This window comes from Alligator mississippiensis, chromosome 5 (assembly GCF_030867095.1).
Source record: "Alligator mississippiensis isolate rAllMis1 chromosome 5, rAllMis1, whole genome shotgun sequence".
NCBI classification, from domain to species: domain Eukaryota; kingdom Metazoa; phylum Chordata; order Crocodylia; family Alligatoridae; genus Alligator; species Alligator mississippiensis.
The window spans coordinates 18,092,193-18,118,206 of record NC_081828.1 but is presented as its reverse complement, the minus strand read 5'-3'; the positions used below and the strand labels follow the sequence as shown (position 1 = coordinate 18,118,206).

At 44.8% G+C, this 26,014-nt stretch overlaps 1 protein-coding gene across 1 annotated transcript in view; it reads right to left on the bottom strand.

The window, feature by feature from the left end:
• Positions 1–16,925, bottom strand: part of IL23R (interleukin 23 receptor) — a 43,514-nt gene extending 26,589 nt beyond the window's left edge. The window contains exons 1-8 of the mRNA XM_059727922.1: positions 16,844–16,925; positions 13,038–13,206; positions 11,587–11,649; positions 10,962–11,059; positions 8,788–9,084; positions 6,405–6,528; positions 3,137–3,297; positions 1,814–1,959 (exon numbers count right to left, since the gene is read on the bottom strand). Coding sequence (XP_059583905.1) covers positions 1,814–1,959; positions 3,137–3,297; positions 6,405–6,528; positions 8,788–9,084; positions 10,962–11,031 — 798 coding nt within the window. The 5' untranslated portion in view covers positions 11,032–11,059; positions 11,587–11,649; positions 13,038–13,206; positions 16,844–16,925. The remainder of the gene's footprint in view (positions 1–1,813; positions 1,960–3,136; positions 3,298–6,404; positions 6,529–8,787; positions 9,085–10,961; positions 11,060–11,586; positions 11,650–13,037; positions 13,207–16,843) is intronic.
• Between the last annotated feature and the right edge of the window lie 9,089 nt (positions 16,926–26,014).

The following is a 26,014-nucleotide window of genomic DNA, read 5'->3' as shown; positions in this document are numbered from 1 at the left end:
CTCTGCCCTGGGTCTAGACCATACTGTCACCACCGCAAGATCCCAGCCAGGCTCCCGAGCAGCTCTGCATCCTGCCGCGTGCCCCGCCAGTGCTGCTGGGGCCAGTGTCCCCAGAAACCCTGGCTTTGCACTATCAGGGTGCAGCTGCTGCTGGGGTCTCCATGGAAACTGGCCCCAGCTATGCAGCCGGGGCTGCTGGGAAACAGAGTCCGTCTGCCAGCCAGATCCACCACTTTGCCCACCCCTGTCCTAATCTGTAATCTAAATTTCCTCTGCTGAAGCTTGAGGAAAGCCCATCAGAGAAAAGCTCATCACCATCCTCTCTGTAATTAGATATTTGACCAGTTCCACTGTACAGGCTCAGCTCAGCTCCCCCCAGGGGCTGGCAGGGGCTCCCTGCCCCTCCTTCCCTGCCCCTGCTCCCTGTGCGAGCATCTGGACAGCAGCAGATATGGCTGCTGTGCCTGGAGCTGGCGGAGGGGAGGGGAGGGAATGGAGCCCCCTGCCTCACGAGCCTGGCTCAGCTACCTTTGCTGGGGTCTTGGGAGGAGCGAGGCCAGGCCTGGATGATGGTTGGGGGGGAGGGGGGGCTCCCTTCCCCCCCTGACACGAGTGTCTTGACAGGAGCTGGGCCAGGGTGCAGTAGAAATGGAGACCTCTCACCTCACAGCCCCAACCCAGCTTCCCCCATGACCACAGCTGGGTTAGTTGGGGGGGGGCTCTATTTGACCCTCTGCCCCAGCTCCATGTGTGGCAGCTACAGTTGTCTCTGTCAAGACACTCATGTGGGGGATGGAGGGGAAGGGAGACCCCCCCCCCCACAGTGTGGGCCCAGGCTGGCTCACCCCAAGACCCCTGCAAGGGTAGTTGTGGGGGGTATGTGGTGGAGGGGTCTCTGACCCCCACTCCAGCGCTGCTTACAGCTGCCAGCTGGTGGGGAGGGGAGGGCTGGGGAGAGGGGCAGTCTGACATCTGGCAGCCTTCTGGGAGGCTGCTGGAGTGCTTCTGCCTGCTGGCCTGGGCCAGTGCAGGCCAGCTCCAAGCCCCCTCCCACCCAGCCAGCTAACACCTGTTGGGTTCAATGGTGCTCTAACTCAGGGCGCTTTGTGTAAAAAACCATAGTTAGAGAGCCTCTGACATTATGCCCAAACTTCTGTATGCAGCCCCAGTAGAGAAGCCTAGAGTTCTCTTTAGAGGTGGTTTCTCCAAGTTAGGGTTAATGCCCTCCAGTGTAGTTTGTCTCATGCTACCAGCTCTGTACTTGTTGCATGGGTAAAATGAACACTTCAGTCTCTGGGATTAGCATTTAATATAAACCCCAAATACCCCTGCAACTCATAGACATTCACCTCCTCTCACTCCAATACAGGGCAAGTGGCTGCAACAAAAACTCCAGAGACTTTAGATGTGCGATTCTCAACCAGGGTGCTGTGGTACACAGGGGTGCTGACAGCTCCTTTGAAGGGTGCTGTGAGATGTGAGGCAACAGGCAGATAAAGGCAGGCTCATGGATGTCTCTGCCTGGCCAACACATCCCCACTGCCTGGCTTCTCTGGAAGGAGGTAAACACTATAATTTACAAATTAGTTTTTGAAATTGAGTGCCGCTCCATTCACAAAAGTTATGGAGGGGTGCCTCAAGGCCAGTGAGGGGTGCCTTGAGGCCAAACAGATTGAGACCCACAGCTCCACAATCCACTCTTTTTTCACAGGGCCCAATCCCTCTCCTATTAAAGTGAGGGGCAGTTTTGCTGCTGATGTCAATAGGAGCAGGAACAGCCCCATGATCTGTAGGTGAGAAAGGATTGCCTTACCTGCCATGTTAGATTTGTTGTTGCTTTGTATCTCTCTTCACAGTAAACATTGCTGACCAGTGTTTGCTTCTTCCAGTGGATTATAGTTCTTGGAGCTGAAGTGTTTGTAGTTTCAACAAAGGTGATAATAGGTGCTGCAGGTATCACTAGAAGTAAAAGAAGAGAAGAGGAAAATTATTCTGAAGCAGGCCTGAGAAGCAAACGTCACGAACACATTACTGTTAGGCACCACTAACATAATTTTTAATATATTTTATTAAATAGCGCAGCTGCTTTCTCCTCACAACAAGACATCACAGTCTCTTTAAAAAGCACCGTCAGCTTAGTGATCATTGCACACTACTGTCCATTAAAGATAACTTACTGTTAATCAATTTTACACTTTTATTAGTATACCCTGCAAGTTGCATATGTAAAATACTTGCCAGGAAAGGCTCTGTTTGCTGCCATGCATGAATTCTCCTAACAAATCACTAGATTTGTGAGGCTGCTGATGCTGAAGGTCAAAGCACTCTACCTATCAGTGAGCACCTGACATGCTGTTCTCCTGCCTGCTCAAGTCCAACATGTCACGAAAGACTGAGAAAAGAATATCATTTCCAGTACAAGCATATTGAGACCTCAGCTGAGCATTCAAGAGGATTGGGGTTTTGATGGAAAATATTTTATGCCAACTTGAGAATAACTAAGACATGACTATAAAAAACTGTTAGAAATACATCAACAGCCATTTCCCAGCCATTTATAGGGTGCATCCTGACAAATGCACAAGTGCAGTTAGTGGCACCGTAAACCCAGTTGAGGTGTCACAAACCACACATCGTGCATGTACACCTGCATGCTGCACTGCAGATTTGCAACATGGCGCCAAAATTTGACACCAAGAGATCCCAGTGTCAAAAAAATAACTGCTGCAAAAAGCAGCGTGGTGCACATGGCAGCAGCAAACACCACTAGGAGTGGCTGGATCACTGCTGCTGCTGTCCTGGGAGACCCCTAGAACTGCAGGCAAGGTTACTGGGGCCAGCACAGGTACCCCGCCTGGGGCAATTTGCCCTGCACCAACCCCATGTGCAGGGGCATGTGCCGCAGGAAAAAGCAGTGGCACAAATTTGTCCCACTGCTATTTTTGCCATGGCAATCACACCCCCCCTGAATGTGGGGACACACTCAGAAATCTTCAGTAGAACATCTACACCTAGATCTAGATTTTATCAATTTGGTTAGGGTCTCCCCTCCCCCCCTCCCTCCCTTTGTGAATTACAATCTGAAAATGATTACAAAATCTGCTTTCAAAGTCACTGTTGAATTACCACATCATACCTAGATCCTCAAGGTCAACTATTAGATCAGGTGAATATGCTGTGCCCAGGACATTTTGGGCTTGGACCCTCATGGAGTACCGTTTTTCTCCTTGCAGTTTGTTCAGTGGAATGGTGAGAGTTCCTTTCGAAGGAAAGGCCTTCTTCTCACATGTCTGTACACTAGGAAGGGAAAAAAAGCAGCAGGGGTGAAAAAGCAGCATGGGAGTTTTGCCATTAACTTCGAAGGAGCCAATATGTCACCACAAGCTATATATTATTAATCAGTAGCTACGGAATAAGAATTGAATCTTGTCATTCATATTTCTAAATTTTTGGCTGTGATTGAAATAGCTTTAGGATTATGGCAGGTCACAGTAAGAAATAGTTCAACAATAGCTGGTCTCTGAAGCTCATCATGTATTTAATGAAAATACCACCATCAGGATGGCTGTACAGTACTAAGACACAGCTCAAGATCATCCTGCAGTTATTCCCAAAGCAGTTTTACCCAAACTTGGCTCCAAAGTTGTTTTCTGTGATTTGTGGTGTTCTCCAGAACCTAAGCTATCATTTTAAAAAAACTGCCTTTTTATTCTTTCTGTTTGTAAAAACAAATTTGTGAAGCAGAAATAGCTTCAGTAATTACGTTTCCTGATTCATCAGCTCTAGGGAGAATGCAGTTCATGAATTTTTCAATGAGAACATATAAACGACTGCATTTTAATATATGTACTTGAACTCTGAAATAATCAGATTTCAGTTCACAGAATGTTAAACAGTTTCTTTGGCACTATTCAGCACAAATAACTTCACAATATTAATGTTATGGTGTTTGCAATGGAGTTCAAAGCAGAGATTCTGGGGTGAGCATGAAGGATACTAAGGGAATGACACAAAAAGAAACTGCGATTTGGGGGTTGTGGATAGAAAAGGTGTAAAATACCCAGTGAATTTCAACAGCCTTCATGCAGTGTTGTCCATATATAAATATCTGGTAAATAATGGGTACGTTCTTGCTTTGTACTGATAAGAACATTTCTGGCTTTAGAGATGGATGAAATATTCACTATGCTGCATTTCTGCATTTCATTAGGAATATCAAATTAGATTCCGTTTGAAAAAAAATCAAATTTAGCCTAAGTTTTGAAGCAAATCTAGTTTTCCTGTAAAAGCAAGAAACTGCATAAGCTTTATTGCAGGCAAATCACTAGTTTGAAGAATTCTGATGTAACCTATGTCCCGTTCTCCCTCTTGCTATGCTTCATTCTTCTTCCTGTCTACAATGGAGCCATGTGCCCTGAAGTTTACCCAGTTCCAGTGGGGCAGACTTTAGTGGGAAAGGTATAGGCCTGGAACCAGTTAACCAATATCATTTAAAAAGCAGAAAATCCTGAAAGCAGGGAAATTCCTGAAAGCAGGCCCATGCATAGGAACAGATTTGTCTCTTGCAAATATGCAGAATAACAATCCATTTAAAATCAGTTGGACAAGAATCCATTCTCCTGCCCTGTGACAGTGTCTTCCTACACTTTTAAACAATTCACAATTGGTCATCAAGTTCTAATGGGAAGATTTCAAAGCTCAGGATCCCATTGCTTTTCTTAACAGATATTTCATTGTCAAATTGCTCTTGAGGTGGTATGATTTCTTTCATATTATTTACCCACTTGCTTTGCTCCTAACTCTTCTGTTTTTCTTTTTTGCTCTCTACATCCATAATTCGTACTAAAAAAAAAGCAAAGGGCTGTGACGTCTCATTCGCTGAATACCTTTGTTGTGAATGGGCAGTGTACATCTGAAAAATTTGGTATACTCAGTTAATGCATCTGCCCAGTAAGGTCAGATCTGACAGCTGAGAATGAAGCAAGAAGGGAGAGTTCTGTTGTTCCAGGGCTGCAGCGTTTCTTTACATTGCTGTTTTACTATGTGAAGACATAGTAGCAGATTACTACATTTCAGGACCTCTTTCCCTGCTGGTGAAATGTTCTAGTATCATACATGAGTTTTGGTCCCTTGTTGACAGAAACAGGCATTGATTTCAGCGCTATCAGTTTTGTGGGGGGAGAAGTCCTTTCTTCTCCATCCCCACCTTCGGCTTCTCACTTGCACATAAGAAATCCTATAGTGGGGAAGGTCCAGGACCCTTTGTCTAATGGTGGCAAGTGGTGAATGCTTTAGAGAAAGAGTATAAGAAACTGGGCACGTGTTGAGGGATCCATCCCCCATCTGACCCTGATACAGTCTCACTTTCAAAACCACTGTTCTGATTAATCTGCATGAAACCTGCTTTCTCTTTCCAGTAAGTCACCCATGGTGGGTGTGCGCTCTTGAGAGCTGTGTTCAGCTGTTACCTCTGCAACAGACTTCCTGAGTGACTCCAGGCAAGTTACTTAATCACTCTGTGCCACATCTGTAACATGAATAATACCATTCACATTTCCTCTGCTGTGCCTCTGGCTTTCCTGTGTAGATGGTGAAGCCTTGGTGCAGTGAATCATCTCTGATTAATCTGCTTTTTAGTCCCTGGCAGAATGATATCCTTTTGGAGGTATGTGATGTGTTACAAGTAATTAATAATACAGCATTGATGGCTCCCTTTTCCATTATTGCCTTACTTCACTTTTATAGCAGTGTTTCTCCACAGAGCAATACCAGCATGAGATATGTAGGTATAAAACTAAGGCAGTAGAATGAAGGGCAAGATCACTGACCAGAGAACTGGCTTTTATTTTTATCCTTGATTTAGGCTTTGTTTGATGCTCAATTACAAACACAAGTCCCAAATGGCTAGAGAATTGACTCTAGTGCAAAGAAGCCTAAGTTTAAAGGTTTAAATTCTAAGCTCAGCCAAACTGGCAGTAAGCAAGCGAGAGCTTGCTGCTGGCTCAAATGAAGAGCTCTGTAAAGACACCGTTTTAGAAGATGTAACTAGGACACTGTCTGTTTCCAGTCATCAGAACTAGAACACTTTATACAATCACGTTGGTTTGTGGTTGCTGTTGCTCTCACCACACGTGCTTAGACCACGTAGTAATATTGTTTCCCCAGGTTACAAAGCTTGCAGAATCTAACCCTGTCCTCAATTAATATAGTTTTATTTTTGCTTTATTTCTGTGCCATTAGCACCTTAGCCACAATGGAGGTTTACTGGCAAGAAACTTGGCAAGTCTCATGCTTCTTGTTCCTCATTCTTTACAACCACCAGGGTCCAACCTGGTGCAGAGAATCCTGTTTTGCCCGCACTTGGTTTTCAAATGATACCGACAAGCAGTTCTGACCGTACTTACTTCCACACCAAGAGAGTGTAATCAGTGGTTATGTATGTACGCTTCCCAGGGTCCCAAGTACAAGTCATGTGGCTTGAATGTTCATAGATAACACAGGTTAAATTCCTGGGGCTGTCCGGTGGATCTAGGAAGACAGATCAAAGGCAAATACATGTAAGTACAATAAGTTTAGGGCAACTCAGCCAGTGACTAAGGATTTACATATGTGAAATGCTGATGTCCCATGTCACTTAAACATAAGATTTAATTAACTTTGGACGTGATCTGTGAAGACATGCTGCTTCAGGGTAGGCAGACACAAGCAGATTCTAATGTTATATGGTGCCCACCCGTAGTGAACTTCAGCTGTGATATGAAAGCACGCTAATGAATTAATCCTCCAATAGGCTGGAACTTGGCCTTCGAGTGCGGAGTTTGCAGGGCTCAGGCAGAGCGTTTTTGAAACCTTGTCAATTCCCTTGGCCAGCAAAGTACTGCAAGGTGAGAATGGCTTCTTGAGAAAGGTTGCAAGGTGATCTTTCCAAACCAACTACCTGGATGAACTGTGAAGTTCAGGGACCTTAGCTGGCAGGCCAGATTTCTCAATTTCTTCCTTAACCCTGCAGACACTAAGGGATCTAGCATCCTTTCTCTTTTCATTTTGAATGCCAATGAACAATTTAAGCTACGTAAACAGAGAACTGGATACCAATGAATGGGCAGCTTTGTAAGTCTTTGTAACAAATAATGCCACCAATAAAAAAGATATGGCTTATTAGCAGATGGAGCAGTAGGGAAGGGAGGGGCATCAGGGCAGGGGAATGGCTTGTCAAATGCACATCAGCTAAGGATTTGAAAGGGAAGTCTGCTCAAATTTCATTAATTCCAAGTCAGATGTGTATTAGTCCTTTCCCTCCGCTGCTGGCTTTATGGCTACTTTGCTGCATCCACCCAGTCAGCAGAAGCACTCATGTGACTGTTATGGCAAAGAGCACCAAGCACACAGGGAAACATAATGCACCTCAGAACAGAGTCCAAACATTTCTAGCCATTTCAGCAGAAGGCACGCAAGTTTGAGGAGGAAACCCAAACCTGCATGTTGCTCAGAGCACCTGGATCCTAACTCTTTCTCTTTTCTGCCCACCCCTTCTCCTCTTCCCATTCTTAGCAAGGATGTTTTGACTTGTGGGGATTCATTGTGTGCAAGAATGGAACAGCTGAGATGTGGTGGGAGTCATACCGCATAGCCACAGCAACACAAAATGGCAACACCCACTTCTGTGCACTGGAAGGGAAAAGCCCCCAGTGGGCCCCAGTGACTATCTGATCAAACAGAAAGTCCCTATTTACATGGAAGTGGCAGCAAGGGTCAGCAAGGAAAGCACTGGGATGTACCTCCTGTGCCCAGGTTTGTTACCATCACCTTGCCACTGATTTGGTTGCTGATCTTGAGCATGCTACTTCGGGGAGGGTGGGGGGGAGCAGGGGGCTGTGGGTTGCAAGTGAGGGGCACTGGCAGGGCTTGTGGGGCAGCAGCTTAGGAGTGAGGGGCAGAGGCAGTGCACAGGTATATCACTTCCCTACCCAATCACATACCCCACTCCCTGCCGGCTCCACACCCCTCAGGTGTCCTTTTTTTTGATCCTGGGATCAATGGTAACCCTAACCCTCTAACCCCACCATGATTTAGTTTCCTTGCATATAAAACAGAGGAGTTACACTACCTCCTTTTATAGAGCTCTGTGACATCTATTGACTAAAAGAGCTGTGTCAGTACTACTACTAATATTGCTCTACAGTAAGGCCCGTAGCCACTTCCAGGAAGCCTTTTATCTCCTTTCTGTATGTGCTAGCAGGTGATGGTGACGGAAGGAGGAAGAGACCGTTTCCATGTCATTTCCAAACACCTGTACATTGCAGCCAGTAGACAGAACGTGCAGGAAAAATCTTTCTGATTATGTCATCTACTCACACTAGCTACAGGTATTTCTGGCTGGTTGATTACAATAGTTTTTAAATTACCAATAAATCTTCAAATATTGTGTTGTAAAGAAAAAAGTAAGTGTAATCTACAGAAAAGTATGAAAGTTGTTTTTGCATGATTTTGCCTGATATTAAAAAGTATTCAATATTCATAGAGACAATCCACATAGGGATGGAAGAGACCTCAAGATACCAGTTGATCGAGTGCCTTACCCCAAGGCAGGATTTACTAATTCTACATTCAGCCTAAATTCCAATGTATCTATTCTAATTATGCTTACATTCTAATACTGTAAAGCTAAAAATAGCCTGCAGGCCCCACAATGTGATTGCTCTCTGGAAAGCAATTATAATTATACCATATTCATTTAGATGAACTAGAATTAGTGAAAAACCATCACAGAGATAGCAAATTACTTACATCCTGCAGAAAATTGTGTTCCGCATACCAGCAGCCTTTCAATACTGTTGGGACACTTCGCAAAACATACAACAGTCGTAGAATCTGGTTTCCTAAAATCCTGAAGCTGAAGCTGCACAGTGGTTCTGTTTATTCTTAATAATTTGTCCTGAATGTGAGTATCATTTAGACTCATGTATAATTTTGACTTTTCACAGTTTATGGTAGAATGGCAATTTATAGAAATGTTCCAACCCAACTGAACAACTGGAGCTGGTTCTATCCACACGTATCCAGAGCAGTGGAGGTTTATAACACCTATAAAAATACAGAAGGATTAAAATATTGCTCTGACTGAATGTTTAAATTAAAGAATGCATGTTGGTTTGCATTATGTTGTGACTTGGCAGGTTATTACAAAGGCTACTGTTTAAAACCGAACCACAATGTATCACATCATAGACTAGGCTTGAATTCTTCAGCAAATGTGCCCAGCAAGTGCAGTAGCCCGAATAGGTTTATTGGAAATTCTGTAGGCGCTCCAGGCCTGGCTAAATCCTGTTGAGGTTTCTATTGGACTAGACATGCAATTTCTTTGTAACGTGCTTTGAGATCTACTGAGGAAGATGGCTATGTGAGAGCTTGGTATTATTATAACATGAGGAATTCAATCAGGATAATATCCCTTGTATTATATACGTTAATACCAAATGTAATCCTTACTCTGCCCCTACCTATTTAGGGTGGACCTTTGATAGAGTGGGCCTTCATTATCGTAGCTGTTAAGGGAGATGCGTGTCAGCCTGGGAAACTGTGGTGAGCATATGTTTCTGTCCAGAGGATCAGTAGTGAAATAATTCATGCTGAAAAGTGACGTCTAATGACAGCAGAGCAGCAGCAGCCCACTAGGATCAACAGGGTGTACTTTCAGACAGGAAGCAAAGATAGTCACAGTCATGGCCCCACTAAGTCAAAGTGAGGTTAGCATTGAGTTCACTGCAGCCAGGATATAACATGTGCGTGTGAGTGCACAGAATCAGACCTTGGAGTTTGAACCACTCTTTCACGCTAATGGGAAATTCTACAAGCACTTCTGGGGCCAGGGAGTGCAGAACACAAGAAGCCCTGATTTCCAGATCATCCTGAGAACAGACCCAGAGTCTGATCCCCTGGCTCTGAGAATGCTCTTTCACATCTGAAGGGGAACTCTCTGCTGACGCTCAGTCTGAGCAAGGACGTCAGAATATGGCCCAATCTCTGACAATACAGGTAACTAACTGAACCACTAGCTATGATGGGATCTCTGGTGGCCTTTCTGCAATGCCCAAATACAGGGCAGCATGTAGATAACATAGGAAAGGAAGCCAACTGTGATTCAGAGTGGCACAATTTTATTTTGCTTCACCTTGCTCAGGAAGGGTGAACGGGGGAAGGAGGGAGAAAGGTAACTGTTAGCTGTATGCCTGGCCTATTGTCCATCCCCTAGCATGCAGGCTGATGCAGTGGAGGAATGAAGCCAAGGCCACCTGTCTTCCCATGCCCTGCACCTTTGTGTGTGTGCAGAGGGAAGTACAGGGTCTCCACACATGCTCTTCTTCCCTCTGCCCGTGTCACCCCTCTTGTAGGTATTTGGTGCTTTCCCCCAAACCCACTGTGTGGGCATGCTGAAGTGGAACCTCTGAAATGTCATCAGTTTGACAGGATGACTCAATCAGATATGAAACTTCTGCTGGCACACATTTGAGCCTGTGCTTTAATAGTGACTCTGGGGAAATAACCTATAAAACATTTTTTAAAAACTTACCCGATCTGATCTGATCTGATCTCAGGCAGCTCTACAAGAGTACTAGACTAACGTACAAGAAACACTGTATAATCAGATTACAGCTCCGCCCCAGCAATGACAAATTTAGCTTTCGAGTGATATCAGGTTTGATCTGTTCTTCCTGGAAAGGTGCAGCTATATTAAAACCTTGTATAACATAAGGGACTGCAGTAACATATAAGTTATGCATGTATGTCTGTGACTTTCAAATATTGTCTAAAATCCCCAAGCAGTTGAATATAGTTAATAATATTAACTTCTAACGTGTCCTCTTTTTAGGAGCTCTGCATTCTGACGTTAGTGAAACGTGTTATTGATTTTTATTAGTCAGTGTCCTTCATCCAGTAGTGAGATAGGAGAATGACCATACCTCTGTAAATCCAGCAGAAGAGTATATGCAGAGCCACTGTCACCTTAGATCTGACCATGATCTGATTCATAGCCTATAACCATGGAAAGACATTGCCCCTGAGAAATGGAAAAAAAAAAGTTAGATCTTTTGCACAATAAACAGTGCAACTATGAGACAGATTGCTAAGTACAGTTCAAAACTGATGAAATTAGAAGCCAATATCAAAACCTCAAAAGTACAAATGAAATCAGCCATTGTTGATAAGGTTGGTTTTGGAGGCACAGAGCCAGGAGTGAGCTCATTGCTACTGTTTTGGTTCTATTGTTTTGAAATGGCAAAGTCCTGTGTTTTCCAGCTTAACTGCTGAACAAAGCTGAAAATTTTGGCCGTGGATATTGAACCATGGAGGCTGCAAAAGCCAGAGGACCAAATTTATGCCTGTAGTGCCACTGAAATTGATAGTATTGCTCCAAGCATGAATTTGGCTTGGTGTGGTTTGGAGATGGACTGAGGAGGTAACAATTAGGGATATGAGTTTAGGTTTAAGTCAACATTTGAGGCATGGGTTCCAGACTGAATCTGGGGTAGGATCTGACAGAAGGGAATGCAAACAAAGTAGAATATTTAAAATAAAAGCACCTACCAGGAATGGCCTGATTTCAGTGTATGATGAGTACCCACAACTCCTGTTTCATCTGTCTTGGGTCTGCCAGTTAGAGAAAAGGGGAATGAGTTGGTTCAAGGTTCAAGATTTGTGTGTAAGTTAGCTCATTTGCTTGCTCATTATGACCATGTGTCTCATATATTTCTTTCTTTCCCTTTTTTAATTTGTTTTTTAGATAGACTTTCACCTAGGAAAGAAGTTGTGTGGACAGCAGATTCACTTGAGAAAGTACTTTCTTGTTAACAATTGCCTGTGGTACTTTTTGGCTGGTACATTCTGCTCTTTGAAGGGAATTTCTGGTCCAGTCATTTTCATATACCCCTCTCTGTTGGGTTGGGAAACCTTGTAATTATAGCCTTTATGCTCCAGGCCTGTTATATGGAACTATCAGACCCCAAAACCTTAGACCTAAGACATAAAGTGCCTATGGATTTGGGGGTGTTTGAATTCTTGGGAGCCCCATTTGCAACATATTTAATGGGCCAAAAGGAAGGTTCTTGGCACTCTATAGAAATCAGACCTCTGTAAGGCATTTTTACCCAAATTCACTAGTCATTTTGTTTTAAATCTTGGCTGTAAGCATTGCTGCAACTTTACTGTTATAGGCGCTTCACAACCAGAACTTACAGGGACTCTTGATACCCTGAGCCTTGTAAAAATCAGAGCACCAACCCATGGAGCAATAGCTTTGCTTGGAAATGCATCAAATTCCTGGAGATGGGAGCATCTCTATGTACTTGCATCCCCCTAGGAATTCATTACATGAATGGATTTGGAATAAGTTCATTTTCTTGGTGAAGTCACCCCAAGACATCATTTCCTTGTAGATCCCTGGTATTCCCCACCTGAAAGAACTTGAACCTGAACTGGCTTAGAAAATAAAAGGAATGTGTACAAATATGTTGCATTTTTAGGAAAGCACAGCTCATACCAGATGCATGGCATATATGGGAACTGAACTGGCCCTGAGCTGGATGTGTAAAAACCTATATTTACAGAGGAAGATATTCTGTAGAGTCTGCACCATCAGATTAACTTGGAATTCAGACCAGCAGGAGCCCAGACTCCCAGACAAGCTCTTTAAAGCTGTCTCTCTGTCCACTACTACTCCTTTCCAAATATGCCCAGTACAACCTTCCCACCCAATCTTGAACACTTGTTATTAGGTTGCTCAGTGGCCTGAAAACTTTGCCTCTGCATTCATCCCTGGTCTTGGATTGGGTTACTGTCCCTTTACTGTGTATCTACAGAAGAAGCTGCCCATCTCAGGAGTTATCTGGTTGGTCAGCTCTCTCCCAATTCTTAGAAGGGTATTTGCCTTCTGGGTGCCTGAAAGATGCTCATCATTTCACTGGAAACTTTTTTCATGGCTACCGGCTGTAGAATGATATTGTAGTGGTCGGTAGCAGCGGGAGGAGATTGATTCCTACCCTGTTAAGATGACAGACATGTGTAGCTTTCTGGTCCTTCTGGAGTGCTGAAAAGCAAAGCTGCCAGCATGCTCCTCTCCCACTTTCTTACTCTGAGCACAGAAGAAGTGGCTAATGGGTGTTCCTTTGACAGTATCCCAGCAGGGAAGGAAAGGCTTGGTTGCTTCTTCTGCAAAAGGGAGAAGAAAGAGGGATGTTATTTCCTCCAACCCCACAGAGACCCTTGATGGAAGATTTCAGAAGCATGGAGAGTCTAGCAGTCCATGCAAGGGAAGTTGCTGTGTAGTGGGACTGAGCTGCAGAGTATAGGTGGCTGTCCCCTGCAAAATGTAACCCAAATTCACAAACCTTTTTGCAAAGCTGGATTGGATGTTGGGGCTTGTCCCAGTCTTGTAAGGGTTGCACACAGACTTTGTCTTCATATCTGTGAACTATCTTCAATGGTTAATACATCTTCACATGAGCCCTTGATGCACGCCCCTGATGTAATGGTAAGCTGCTACCAAGTCCCCTCTCAGCCTTCTCTTTTTCAGGCTGAAGAGTCCCAGATCCCTCAGCCTTTCCTCGTATGGCTTGCTGTGCAAGTCCCTGATCATACAGGTGGCCCTTCTTTGGATGTTTACCACGACCTTGTTAAAGCGTCGTGCCCAGAACTGGACACAGTACTCCAGCTGCAGTCTCACCAAAGCAGAGTAGAGTGGAAGAATCACTTCCTTGGTTTTGCTGGAGATGCATTGATTGATGCATGTCAGAGTATTATTTGCCTTGTTGGCTACAGCATCATACTGCCAGCTCATGTTCATACTGTGGTGTATTATTACCCCTAGGTCCCTTTCACTCTTAGTGCTGGTCAGATTGGCGCTGCCAAGCCTGTAGGTGTGTAGGGGGTTGTTCATCCCCAGGTGGAGCACTTTACATTTCTTGATGTTGAACTTCATCTGGTTCTGATCTGCCCAACTTGCTAGCCTGTCTAGGTCCACCTGTATCCGCAGCCTATCTTCAAGCACGACCATGCTTCCCCATAACTTGGGGTTGTCTGCAAACTTAGCCAGTGAGCTCGTCACCTCCACATCCAAATCTTTAAAGAGGCTGAAAAGCACTGGACCAAGCACTGACCCCTGAGGGACACCACTAGCCACTTCTTGCCATTGCTGTGCCAGCCTAAATCAGAACAGGCTTGCAAGGCACTTGTCTAAACATAAGCTATTTCTTCTGCAGATCTGAATGATCTCCCCCTGCTTTATCATGCAACAACACTGATAGGAAACAGCCCCACACTGTGCAGCATTATGGGATTACTAATGTCTTACAACAAGATATTTTAAGAATACTCAACTATAAACTAAAGTTCAATTATTCTACAGCTCACTACAGTCTAAAAGGAGAGGAGCAAAAGAGCAGGATGGAACATAGTGTATAGTGAAAGGTCTAAGGAGTTCTAGCCATATGCCGCAGATTTGGAGATATGATCAAACAAGAATAGAAGCAAATGTCGAGGCAGTCCAGATATTGTCATGGAATCAAAGTGCACTTTCCACAAAAGTAGACATTAAAGAAAGCTCCATTAAGAGTTTTATAATCTTCCTTATCATAAATGGTATAGGAAGTTTCAATAGGATGACCCACCTAAATGAAGGTAAGCACATGGGCCAGTCCTTGCATGATGGAAACCTTCTTATTTTAATAAGTCTTTTCCATATTTGTAGATTATGTCTATCTTCCCCTAGTCAGTGGACTATTATTCATATAGTACTTGCTTCACATAGCTCTAGTATCTCATTCACTTATGTTTTAAAAGTCCAAACAACGAAGTTTCTCCCCTGTCCCTTGAAAGGCTAGCTTATACTCAAACATTAGTCAGAAAGCTGTCTCCTGCGTTTGTAGTCTAAATTTTTCTCTTCTTAAATTTATCCCATTATTCCTAGTTATACCTTTCTTTACTACCTCTTATGAGAAAGAAAATACCAGAATATAGTCTCTCTCCAGAGAATGCCAGAAACCCACTTCCTGTTTTTCAGTGCTGGACATGCCCATTTAGATCTATGTTTGATAAAAACTCCAGAAGTAAAATCAGAAGTAACCAGAAGTCCCTAATAAAGATACAGCTGAAAGGCACCTTTGCTCAAGACTGAAATACCTTAAGCTGATGAAAAGAGGAAGAGCCATACTTGGTTTTAGTGGGTACTTGAGAATAACTGAAGTGCAGAGCTGAAAACTTTTCCTGGGAGAGCATATCCATTTGGAGCTTGTCTGAGGACATACAGGAGCAACCTAAGCAGTGGCGACACGTAGGGAGTGCATGGGGGTGCACCCCCTGAGCTAGCATTCCTGGGAAGGGGGGGCAGGCGAGAGTGCTGGTGCCCCCCTCCCGAGACTGCTGGCCGGGGAGTGGGGCACCAGGAGAAGTGATCCCCGAAGTTCCCCCATCGCGCTCACCCTGAAGTGCCAGTAGCGTGCCACTGCCACTTGCAGGTTGGCAGGATCAGCTGCAGGGGGACCCCCCCCGGTTGCTGACTGGCCGCTGGGGGAGCAAGTGCCCCCCTCCCCCAACTCAGGACCCATGAACCTAAGCATTATTTTTTTGAGCAGAAACTTTGGGATACAGCTGGGTTTCTGAAGGGAGACATTGCTCTGTTTTGTTTATGAGGCTAAGCATAGTAGATCCTAGCTCCAACATGAGCTCTACAGATTAAAGTGTAGCATGGCTCTCATTCACAAGCACGGTAGCACTAGCATTTCTCGTTTACATAGGTACTTAAGTCTGTTATGAAACAATCAAAAGTGGATATTTCCACATAGTTTTTAAATGTCAAAGATATGAAAAAGCTTGTATAAAAAATCTTAACTTGTAAATATTAATTTTTCAAGCAACACGCATCCTATTAGAACATGTTTCTAAAAACTAAAATTAAAAGTTGAAATTAGTGGTCCTCAAACATTCATGGGTTACATACCTCTTCTTAAGTTTGTTACGCTGCTGGGCCCCTCCGTGATTCCTCACCTTTCAAACTTCTTCATCAATCTAAAAGTTATCGTAGAGTTTTTCTTTCTTTCTTTCTTATGCTTTTCTCTTGCCTACAGAAGTTTTTCTCATTCCCTGAAGGATATGCATGGCAAAACACCGCTCTAGAATACAGATTACCTTACCTAACAAATATCCTAATTCTTCTACTTGTGTGGCTTCTCCCATAGCCTGCTGGAAGCTCTTCTCCACATTTTGGATGATGATAGCTACCTTAGTCAAATTTCAAGCTCTTCCTTATGATCTGATTTGGTAAGAGAATCTAAAGGCCCTGCCAACACCCGTTAACTTTGTGCAAGTTAAAACAGACAAATACTATGAAAATGATCTCTATGAACAGCTCTTTTTAAAGAAAGTCTTGCTTGACTTCAGCTGTAACATTTAGATACAATGTTTAGATTTCAAATAACAAATGATTGGGGGATTCACTATTCTCATTTTTATTCCAAATTCTAGGCACCATTTCCAAACTTGAGAATTTGAACATGACCCTGTCTAAGTATCTGGTCTGATCTCTTTAGTAGTTTAGCTACTAAAGCCTTCGAGTATATTATAATTGAATTACAACTTAGAGCAAGTACGTACATATAAATTAACTGTATATTATATAAAATAGTATATGTTATCAATAAATATAAAGTAATTGACCCTACTTTACAAGCATATGCAGTGTACTGTTTATGGAAAGCATAGACAAGAAAACAGTAAAACATAATCTTGTTATAAACAAAGTTATTTGTTCTAGTAATGATATCAAAGATTAGCCAAGCTGGTGATTCTTTACCTTGCCAATGGTTAGGATACCCCTTCCATTTTTGTAGTTAGCTCCTTGATTTCATAGCTCACTGCTGCCTAACAGAATTGCCTCTTCCAATTAATGTGCACAGTGCACTATTATAATGGCAGAAACTGTCAGCAAAACCTTGACCTATATTATCACTAAAAAAACCACGCTTATAGTTTCCAGTTTGACAACAATCTCTGAATCTGAGTCAGTCCATGGGAAAACCCAGCACCCCTTAAAGAAACAGTCTCATGTTTTTCCTCTGAGCCTTTTGGAAGAATGTATTTTAATATTATTACAAATGTAGTCACCTTCCTCCCAAAGCAACAATAACCATCCTCAGCAACCACTTTACATTACATTATGTGTAAATACATATTTGTCAACTATCTAGCAAAACAATCTAGCGAGAATCGATTTTAGCATTTACTGTTTCATAAGTGTGCTTAGTTCAATTCTTAACAAAAATATTTTCTGATATAAAAACAGTCTATAATGTAATAATCCTTTGAAATACTCCATCTTTTAAGCACCATCAACATTTTATCACATTCCACCTCTTCTCTTTCCAGATCATTTGTGTGAAATCAACAGAAATGCTCCTAAAACTTAGCATTTCCCTTGTTTCGTCCTAAACTGTTATGATTCTTACCTCCTCATTCATTACTGAATGCTCTCCCCCTGCTTTAATGACACGGAGCAGATTAAGGGAATGTCTGATTAGGTCCCATAATGACTGAGACTACGTTCTGACCAAGATTTAAAATGTGGGCCCACATCCAATGTTGCATGCCTAAACTAGCTCTTGGTTGTTCATAAAGAGAGTGAGAGATATAATTGCCCTTTTCAGAATTCAGCTGTGAGATGGTAGACATCCTAGAAAAGCGAGTTCATAGTATTCCCTATTATATCAGGTCCTGTCATTTGGGTCAGTATAAAACAGTAAATTCTGTATAGCAACAGGAAACTTTGTTCTACTCCAGGAAGAAGTACATTTCAGTCTGCAAGGCCAGATATAATTGGGCTTTAGGCAAGAGAAATGCAATGTGTGAAGGAAGTAAAAGTGCCCCACAGCCTGGGTATCACATCCTCCGGCAGCTGCTGGTCCAACTATGGACTACTATACTTTCACTCCCCTTAAGCAAGGATATCTGCATTCATTAGAAGACAAACATTTTTACAAGGGATGCTCCACTTGAAGAAGATTTGTAGCGAGGGAAATGGGAATATTCCTTCTAAATGACAAGTTTGAGGGGATCACCTCAAACTTGATGTACTATGAGGTATTCTGAAGACAGTTACCCACATGAAAGAAAATGTTTCTCCTTAGGCCATGCTCCACTAGAAAATGTTAAGGGAAATCCTTTAGGAGATCTCCCTTCTGCTCCATAGTGCTCGGAGATCTCTCCAGTAGCTCTCCTATAGCTCTCATGTTCTCCCCTTAAAGTGGGAAAGTATGAAATCATGAGACAACATGAAGTCTGTGAACTGACCATAGGCTTTGTAACCCAGTGCAACAAACAGTGCATGTATCACCTATGTCAGCAATTCTCAACCTTTTCCACCTTATGTCCCACCAACCATTGGTTCCCAAAATCCTGGGCCCACCATAACTAGCAATGAGTTTGGGGTATCCCCTGGCAGCCAGTCAATGAGCAAACCTGGAAGTGCTGGTGGCACACGGCGTCGTAAGTGCTGGTGGTGAACCCGGAAGTGCCAGCAGTGAGCCCGCCATTTCTCCGCATCCCACCTAGATGGCCTTCGCAATGAAGGGGTCATGTGAATGTGTAGAGGCTGCTGTTAATGAACTGGAGGGAGTGAATCCCTTCAGATCTTCAAAACTTTACTTTAACTTGGTAAATGCAGTCCTACGCCAGAAGAACCATTATGGAAGTATTGACACATATAGCATTGTTCCCCAAATACTCTAAAAACAGGATTTGGTTGGAGACTAGCTGGTGCCCAAGACCCCCACTAAACACTCAAGGGATGAAGAGAAGGCCAGTTGGCCCCAGGAGGATAAAGCTGATCAAGGGAGTGTTTGCAAATAAAACTGAAAGGAGGACTCTTGGCCTGTGAGGCTCTAGTTTCTTGACCTTCCTACTCTTTGAGAGCTTGGTTGCTGCTGCTGTCTGAAACCCAAATGAGACCAGAATGGTATCTCACAGGATCCCAAGGAGAGAGGAATCAGTTGTGGCTTGGGCCTGGGGACTGGTGTAGTCTCATTATTTATTGTCTTACACACTCACAAACTTTCTCCATTATTAAACCTTTCAAAGCCTTCCTTTCTCTTGATAAATTTAAGAGCTAATCTCAGTAACAGTGTTAACCTCATTAGAGTACTGTAACCACAGGAAACATTCACCACATTGTGATAGCGTAAGGCTGTTTTATACTTGCAACATTTTAAACAGAAATAACAGTTTCATAAAATAGTTTTCCCTCAACACTTTCTTTAGGTAGCACCAAGGACATTGACACTTCTTGTTTTAAACCAGCATTTTTTGTGACAGGGAGTGTCAGAGGGAGGGAAGACCAGTTCCTCAGGGAGTGTAACTCTGCAATGACTTCTGTGGAGCCAGGGCAGTTTACACTGACTGGGCACCTGCCCTCTAGTCTTTTGAAAAATAATAGTTTGGTTTAATTAGGCTCAGGGGCCAGAGATAGACACTCTCCTTATCTTCCTTCTATGCAAGTCAAAGCCCCAATCTACTGCTTATTCTGTCACCGGATGGGCAGGGCCTTCTATACACATAACTGAATACAAGTGCATTTTAGTGCATGGTGCCCGATCAGTTGCACCAATTCATGTTACCTCCTACTTTACGGGTGAAATCAGTGAAACTATTGCTTGCACATCTGGGGATAAGGCCATGGAGTAAGAATGAATAATGTCATATATTCCTGTACATTAGGAACAGTGGTAAATGGTGATTTAAGCAAATAAGGGCATAATCCTGCCCTTTTGTCAAGAACTCTGGCTTTTCCCTTGGTGTGCCTGAAGATAGTTCTGGCTGGTCTCACCAAGATCAGAAACCTCATGGACTGTGGAGGGAGGGACCGAGTGGGCCCTACAGTGCTTGCTCAGCACATGAGGCTATCCATGCTTGGTGTCCCTCATGGTATGCTCCTTGTGACACTCTTATTTTAAGTGAGTGCTGTGTGAGTGCTCCCTGCTCACCTCAGACCTCACCTAGAGTTCATTGTTGACCTCCGTTCCCTGCCAGCTATAACTAATGAACTACCTAAGCAACATCCAGAAGGTTTGGCTACAAACTATACCTCAAAAGTATCTGTAAACACTTGTGTTTCCTGCCCCCACCCCCATCCATTTCCTCTCTCTCAGTCCTCACCTCTGGGCCTCCTACCCCCTATGAAAAGCAAAGAAACATGATAGAAGCCATTCTCTACTCCACTGTGACCCTGTGGCCTGCCAAGGACATCAGTTGGCAGCTCCCATATGGAACTATGAGAATGGGCATGTGTATGGCATAGTTCTTGCAGTTGACCAAAACTTGCCCCTTCTTTAGCGGTTAAAGTTCATTTTCCAGCTTTCCAAGAGCCTCTTATTGAGGTTATGGCTGTATTTTTCTTTCACATCTTACCTAGCTACCTGAGGTCCTGCAAGGTACAAGATCTCCCAGTCAATGCCACCTGCATCACCTAAACAAGCCATTTATGACACCAGGAGGAGGAAATTCAACCAGGAGTTGGTCTGTGACTGTGGAATCAATTTCTGGTCCTCTGGGTAGAGCTCCAAAGTGCTTTCCTAACCCTTTAACTACACTCCTCTCCATGGATGGATCCAGGATTTTGTGAAGGTGGGTGTGGGAGAAGCAACCAGTGCTGCAGGGTTGGCTGCATCCCCACTCCTGGCTCCACACCCCACATCAGGGCAGGCCGACCTCACCCCTAGAGCAGCATCAGGGGCTTTTTTAAGTCCCCAAAAAGGTAAGAATCTTGTCTCCCTTGCTTTCACCACCCCATCCCTTCCCCTCCATCCTCAGCAGCCCAACCCCTCCCCTCCCATCCTCTCCCCTCCTCTCCTGTCCCCTTCCCCACCTGCCACTCCCACTGTCCCCACTGTCCCTGGCTGATCCAGGAGCAGGGAGGGGAGGGGGGACTCCAGAGCTACTCCTGCCCCTCTCTAGCCAAGGACAGCTGCAGCAGCAGCAATGGCAGTGGTTGGGGTCCTCCTCCCTGCCTGTTCCTGGGGTGGGGGCTGGGGAGGGTTGTAGAGGGAGGGGCTCCAGTACTGCAGCAGGCAGGTTCAGCAGGGGACAGCAGCAGGTGTCACAGCTGGATTCCCCTACTCCCCTGCTCACAGGGAACACTTGGGGAGATGGGCCAAGAAAGAAACCCAAACTGCTGCTCTTGACTCCAGCTGCAGTGGGGCAGGAGGGACTTGGAAGCTGCTGTCCCCCTACCCTGCTCCCAGATTAGCCAGAGACAGTGGGACCATGGGTGGCAGGTGTGGGGAATGGGGGGACATGGGGCTGAGGAGGGAGGGGACGGGAGGATGTGCTGAGTGGAGGGGAGACTGGATTTTTACCTTTCTGGGGACTTAAAATAAATCTCTAGCTGCTGCTCCTAGAGATGGGTATGAAAGGGGAGGGGGGCGCATCAGCACCACTGCACCCCCTCTGGATCTGCCCTTGCTCCTCTCTCTGTTTTCTCATTGGTTGCTTCCAGCCATTATTCTGGCTGTGGTTTGTTGCCCGTCTTCCCCCATAAAACGATCAGCCTTTAATTTCAGGCCCACTGCTGTAAGTTAACTCAAGAGTATAATGGGAAATAGGGCAGCAGGGCACCAGCCTGGGGTGCTGACTTGGAGGCAAGGGTGGATCTAGAGGGTGCAGTGGAGTGGCTCCTAGACCAGAAGGACACCTTCAGGAGGACCTGTTTCCCTGAAGTCATGGATGCCTGAGTGCCCTGTTGTGTGAGGAGAGCAGGGGAAGTAGGGAGGACCCACCTGCAGCTGAGCAAGGGTGGGGGAAGCATGGGTCTGCTCTTGCCTCACTCCAGCCAGGAGCTTCACAGGGCACTAGGTCTCTGTTTCCTCTCTCTCCACCCCCTTTCCCCTGCCGGCCTGAGGGCTCCAGCTGTGCCAAGGGGTGGACAGGGAGGAGGAGTGCCTGGAAGGGAGGGAATTGCCCAGCCCCAGCCCTGCCTGACCCTCAGCACAGCTGGATCCCTCGGGCCAGTAGGGGAAAGCAGAGACCCAGCACCCTGTGCAGCTGCTCCTCACAGTCCCTGGCTGCATCACAGCATGAATGGTTTTGGGGCTTCCCCTGTTTCCAGGGAAGTTGGAGGCAGCAGCAGCAGGTTTCCAACCATTCCTGCTCCTTACCTGCCCCCTGGGTGTTCCTCATGGTCCCCCGTCACTGCCACTGTCCCCAGCCAAGATGGGGAGCCCAGACTGCTGCTTCCCCATCATCCTGGCTGGAGCAGGGCAGGAGAAGCCCTGGAGCTTCCCTGCCCCTAGGGCAGCCCCAGACAGCAGGGGCAGTGGGCAGGTCCCCACTTCTTCCACCCTGAGGCAACCCCTGCTAGAGAGTGTGGAAGAGGGAGGGGATACCTACACTGGAGGAGAGGCAGTGTTGAGTTCTGCAGGAAGGCCTCTATCTGCTTCAGGGAGTCCAAAAAGTCCCTGGCCAGTGCTGCTGTGATCTGCTTTGTACACGTGGGAGGAAGGGGAAAGAGGCACTGGTGGCACCTCTTGCACTCCCACTTCTTCAAATTCCTGGATCCACCCATGCTTAGAGGGTTGCAAAACTAGTGGTAGCAGCTGTCACTGCCCAGGGCACAGAAGCAGTTTGTTGTCTCTGGGTTAACCAATAACAGACAGCTTCACCAAGGTCAGTTGGGGTAGATATGGCCTCTGTATCATGTGTGCTGTACAGGAGATCTCCTGTTTATGCACACCCGTGTCTGCTGACCACATGATGTTGAACTCTCACAGTTCTGAGTATGGGTGCTGCCTTGCTCCTGATCTCTGGTTTCAGACCCTTAGCTTGTTCCAGACTGAGCTACTGCCTCTGACCTGCGGCCCTTACCCAAGTCCTAACCACTAGGTTGAGCTGTGTATTCCCTGGTGGAATAACAGCTTAGGAACATGGGGGCAATTCCCACATAATTCCAGGAATGTAGTAGATCTTATTCTATTGAAGCCAGCGGTTATCAACCTTTTTAGACTCGAGGCACCCCTGATAGACTCAAGGCAGTCCTTGGAAAATGCTAGCTCTTAGTTTTCACTCTTTTTTTAAAATTTGTCTATAGAAAAATAATAGAACAGGGGTTTTTTTGTTGTTGCAAAGAACTCAAGAAGAACACATCTATTTCTATTTGAAATCTAAGCGGGTTTATCTTGTGAATCATGTTTATAAACGGAACAGTGCTAGCTAGCATTGTGTGACACCCTTGAAAGGATTTCAAGGCACCCCAGGGTGCTGTCGCACCCTGGTTGAGAACGACTGATTTCAAATGTATACAGCAGTGCAGAGCCCTGGCATCAATGTGCTAGCTAGCGTGTATGTGGTTGACATATCTACTATCGCTTTGAGCTCCCTTGGTTTTTGTCAGAGCTTCATTTTATACACAAGAAAAGGTCAAATCCATATGTGGTTTATTCCTGTTCCATAGTTACTGTTCTGTAATCTGGAATATGTGACACATCTGTCAACCATTGCTTCTTTTTTTTTTCTTTTTTTTTCTTTAAAAGAGAAAGATGTCACATTTAGGTGCATACATGCCCTCTAAGCCTAGATCCTCAGATCCAGTGCTTTGTCCTATTGTTAGTGCCTGTACATTTTAACATTGCTAACTCCTATTCCACTCAGCTAAATGTTGTGGCCTGAAGAAAGTGGTTTCATTCTGTCCTTGCCTTCCTTCCTCCAAGTCACTTCTTGACTCAGTGGTGTCTGTAAGCATTCTGTGTCTCTAACAGATAGATAATACTTTTGCAGGAGCCCACTAAAACTCAAGGTTTTGATCCTACAACACTGAACTCCGTGTCACTTTGGCTACTGTCTTTTATAAGAGCTGAATCAAATCCATCAAACAAATCAATTATTTAAAATGAATGATGGGACTTAGCAAAATGAACATGATTGGACACTTCTGATTCTCATATTAAATTCATGTTTTTCTCTTGTCTAGAATATTACTACAGACTTGAAAGGAGTCCAGATCTTAACATCCCCCAAATTTTAGAATAATTTTGTTTTGACTTTGATATAAATGTCATAGCTCAAACCCACCCATGAGTATTAACCCAAAAGGTTCCATATTTTAGAATTAGTAAAAAAGGTTCAAAATAGAATAAAACCTAAGATGATCTGAGGTGCAACTGACTTCAGGTTTTATTACAAGGTTGAAGAAGTTCATCTGAAGGCTTTGCTAAAAAGTTGTAAACCATTTGGGGGAAGTTGATGCCATGTGACAATAAGTTTGACAGAAAAGTTAGTTTCTTCTGGAGCTGAACCATGAATCTCACTCGAATAAAGAAAACAGCTAAATCTAATGTTTGTCTGTTTGTTTATTTCAAAGTGTCATTTCTACCCAGAAACTCCTCTAACCTAAGCACCCTGAGTGACTTCCTGCTATGCATTGAGAGATACCACAGGCTTCCTTGTAACTGGGTCAATGTCTTCTGTTGAAACCACACAAAATTAATGTTTGCTTGTTAGTTTGATACACAGTGGCTTTGCTTTTGCATTGTTTTCATTCATACCTGAGCCACAAAATGAAACTTGGGGTGAGGACAGGACAGAAAATCACCCGAACTGGACTAGAACCTGATAATATTTTGAATTAATCTCTGCCTAGAAAACCACCAATATTAAAACTAGTGAATCTAACCCAGGACTGGGCAAAATATGGCCCATGGGCCAGATTCAACCTGCCCAGTGATTCCATCCAGCCCGTGATAGGTCTCTTGGTCCCACCTGGCCCAGACACAGGGGGCAGCCTGGGCTGTGGCACATGTGGTTGGTCCTACCACCCCCGGGTGTGGAGGTGCTGCCAGGTGCAGAGCACAGCTCACCCTTTCCCCGTTCATGGCTCTTGGGTATTCTGGGAGCTGTAGTCTGTGGGGCTGGGTGGCATGGCAGCTAGGCAGAGGTGGTAGAGCTGCTGGACTCATTTTCCTGGCAGTCCCCGCAGTGGCAGTTCTTGGCTACTGTTGCCAGTGTCTCTGCTGCTGGAAGCTGCCCTGCTGCCTGGGCATCCCACGGCATCCACCCTGCACCCACCACCAGGGGTGCCAGATGGAGTGGGTGGGTGGGCAGGGTCTCCATGAAGAACCCCCACAGGCAGATGGGAGCCACTGGTGGGTAGAGAACAGTGCTGGGAGAGGGATGGGTGGGCAGGGCCAGGCCTGGGGCTGGGGCTGGGGCTGGGGCCAGGATTGTGGAGCAGTGACAGTGCAGGGTATGACCCTGGGGCCTGGGGCAGAGCTGCAATCAGCACCCCACATGTCTCACTGGGGCCTGGGGCCAGATAGGATCGATTGGTAGCTCCCTATCCCCTCCTCCAGGTAGCATGTGGAGTGCTGAAACAGCTGTGACAGGAGGCCAAGGCCGGGTCAGCACCCCTGCTCCCCCTGGCCCTCAATAGCTGACCAAAACTCCTTAAGTGGCCCTCCAACCCAAATAATTGCCCACCCCTGATCTAACCCCCTTACCTTCAAGGCTGTTCTCCACTTAGTGGTGGTCATATGACCTAGCACGTCACAGAGGGACAAATGGGTTCTTAAAATGTGACCTTTGTCCATGCCACTTTTCTTCTCCAAGCTTAAGTTGCCCAGTCTGTGAAATGGGCAACCTATTTACAAGGACCGTGAAGAAGCCTCTCTAAATCTAAATTGTGGAGATGGGGAAAGAGAACTCAGGAATCCAGGAGTTTATCAGAAATTTCTTCAATATTCACAAATTCAAATTTGAATGCTAAATTGACTTTTTACTTTTTTTTAAATATGGAGTTTTAAAAAATATTTCACAGTTATCAAAAATATTTTTTTACAGTTTCACAGAGGTTTCATAAACATGAGCATTTTTATAATGCTGTGGTAATAATAATTTTTGTAATAAAAATGTATTTTCACTTTTCATTGTGGAAAAAATATTAGCAGTGGATAGATGCAAGTTCCTTTATGCATTAAATGTGACAAGG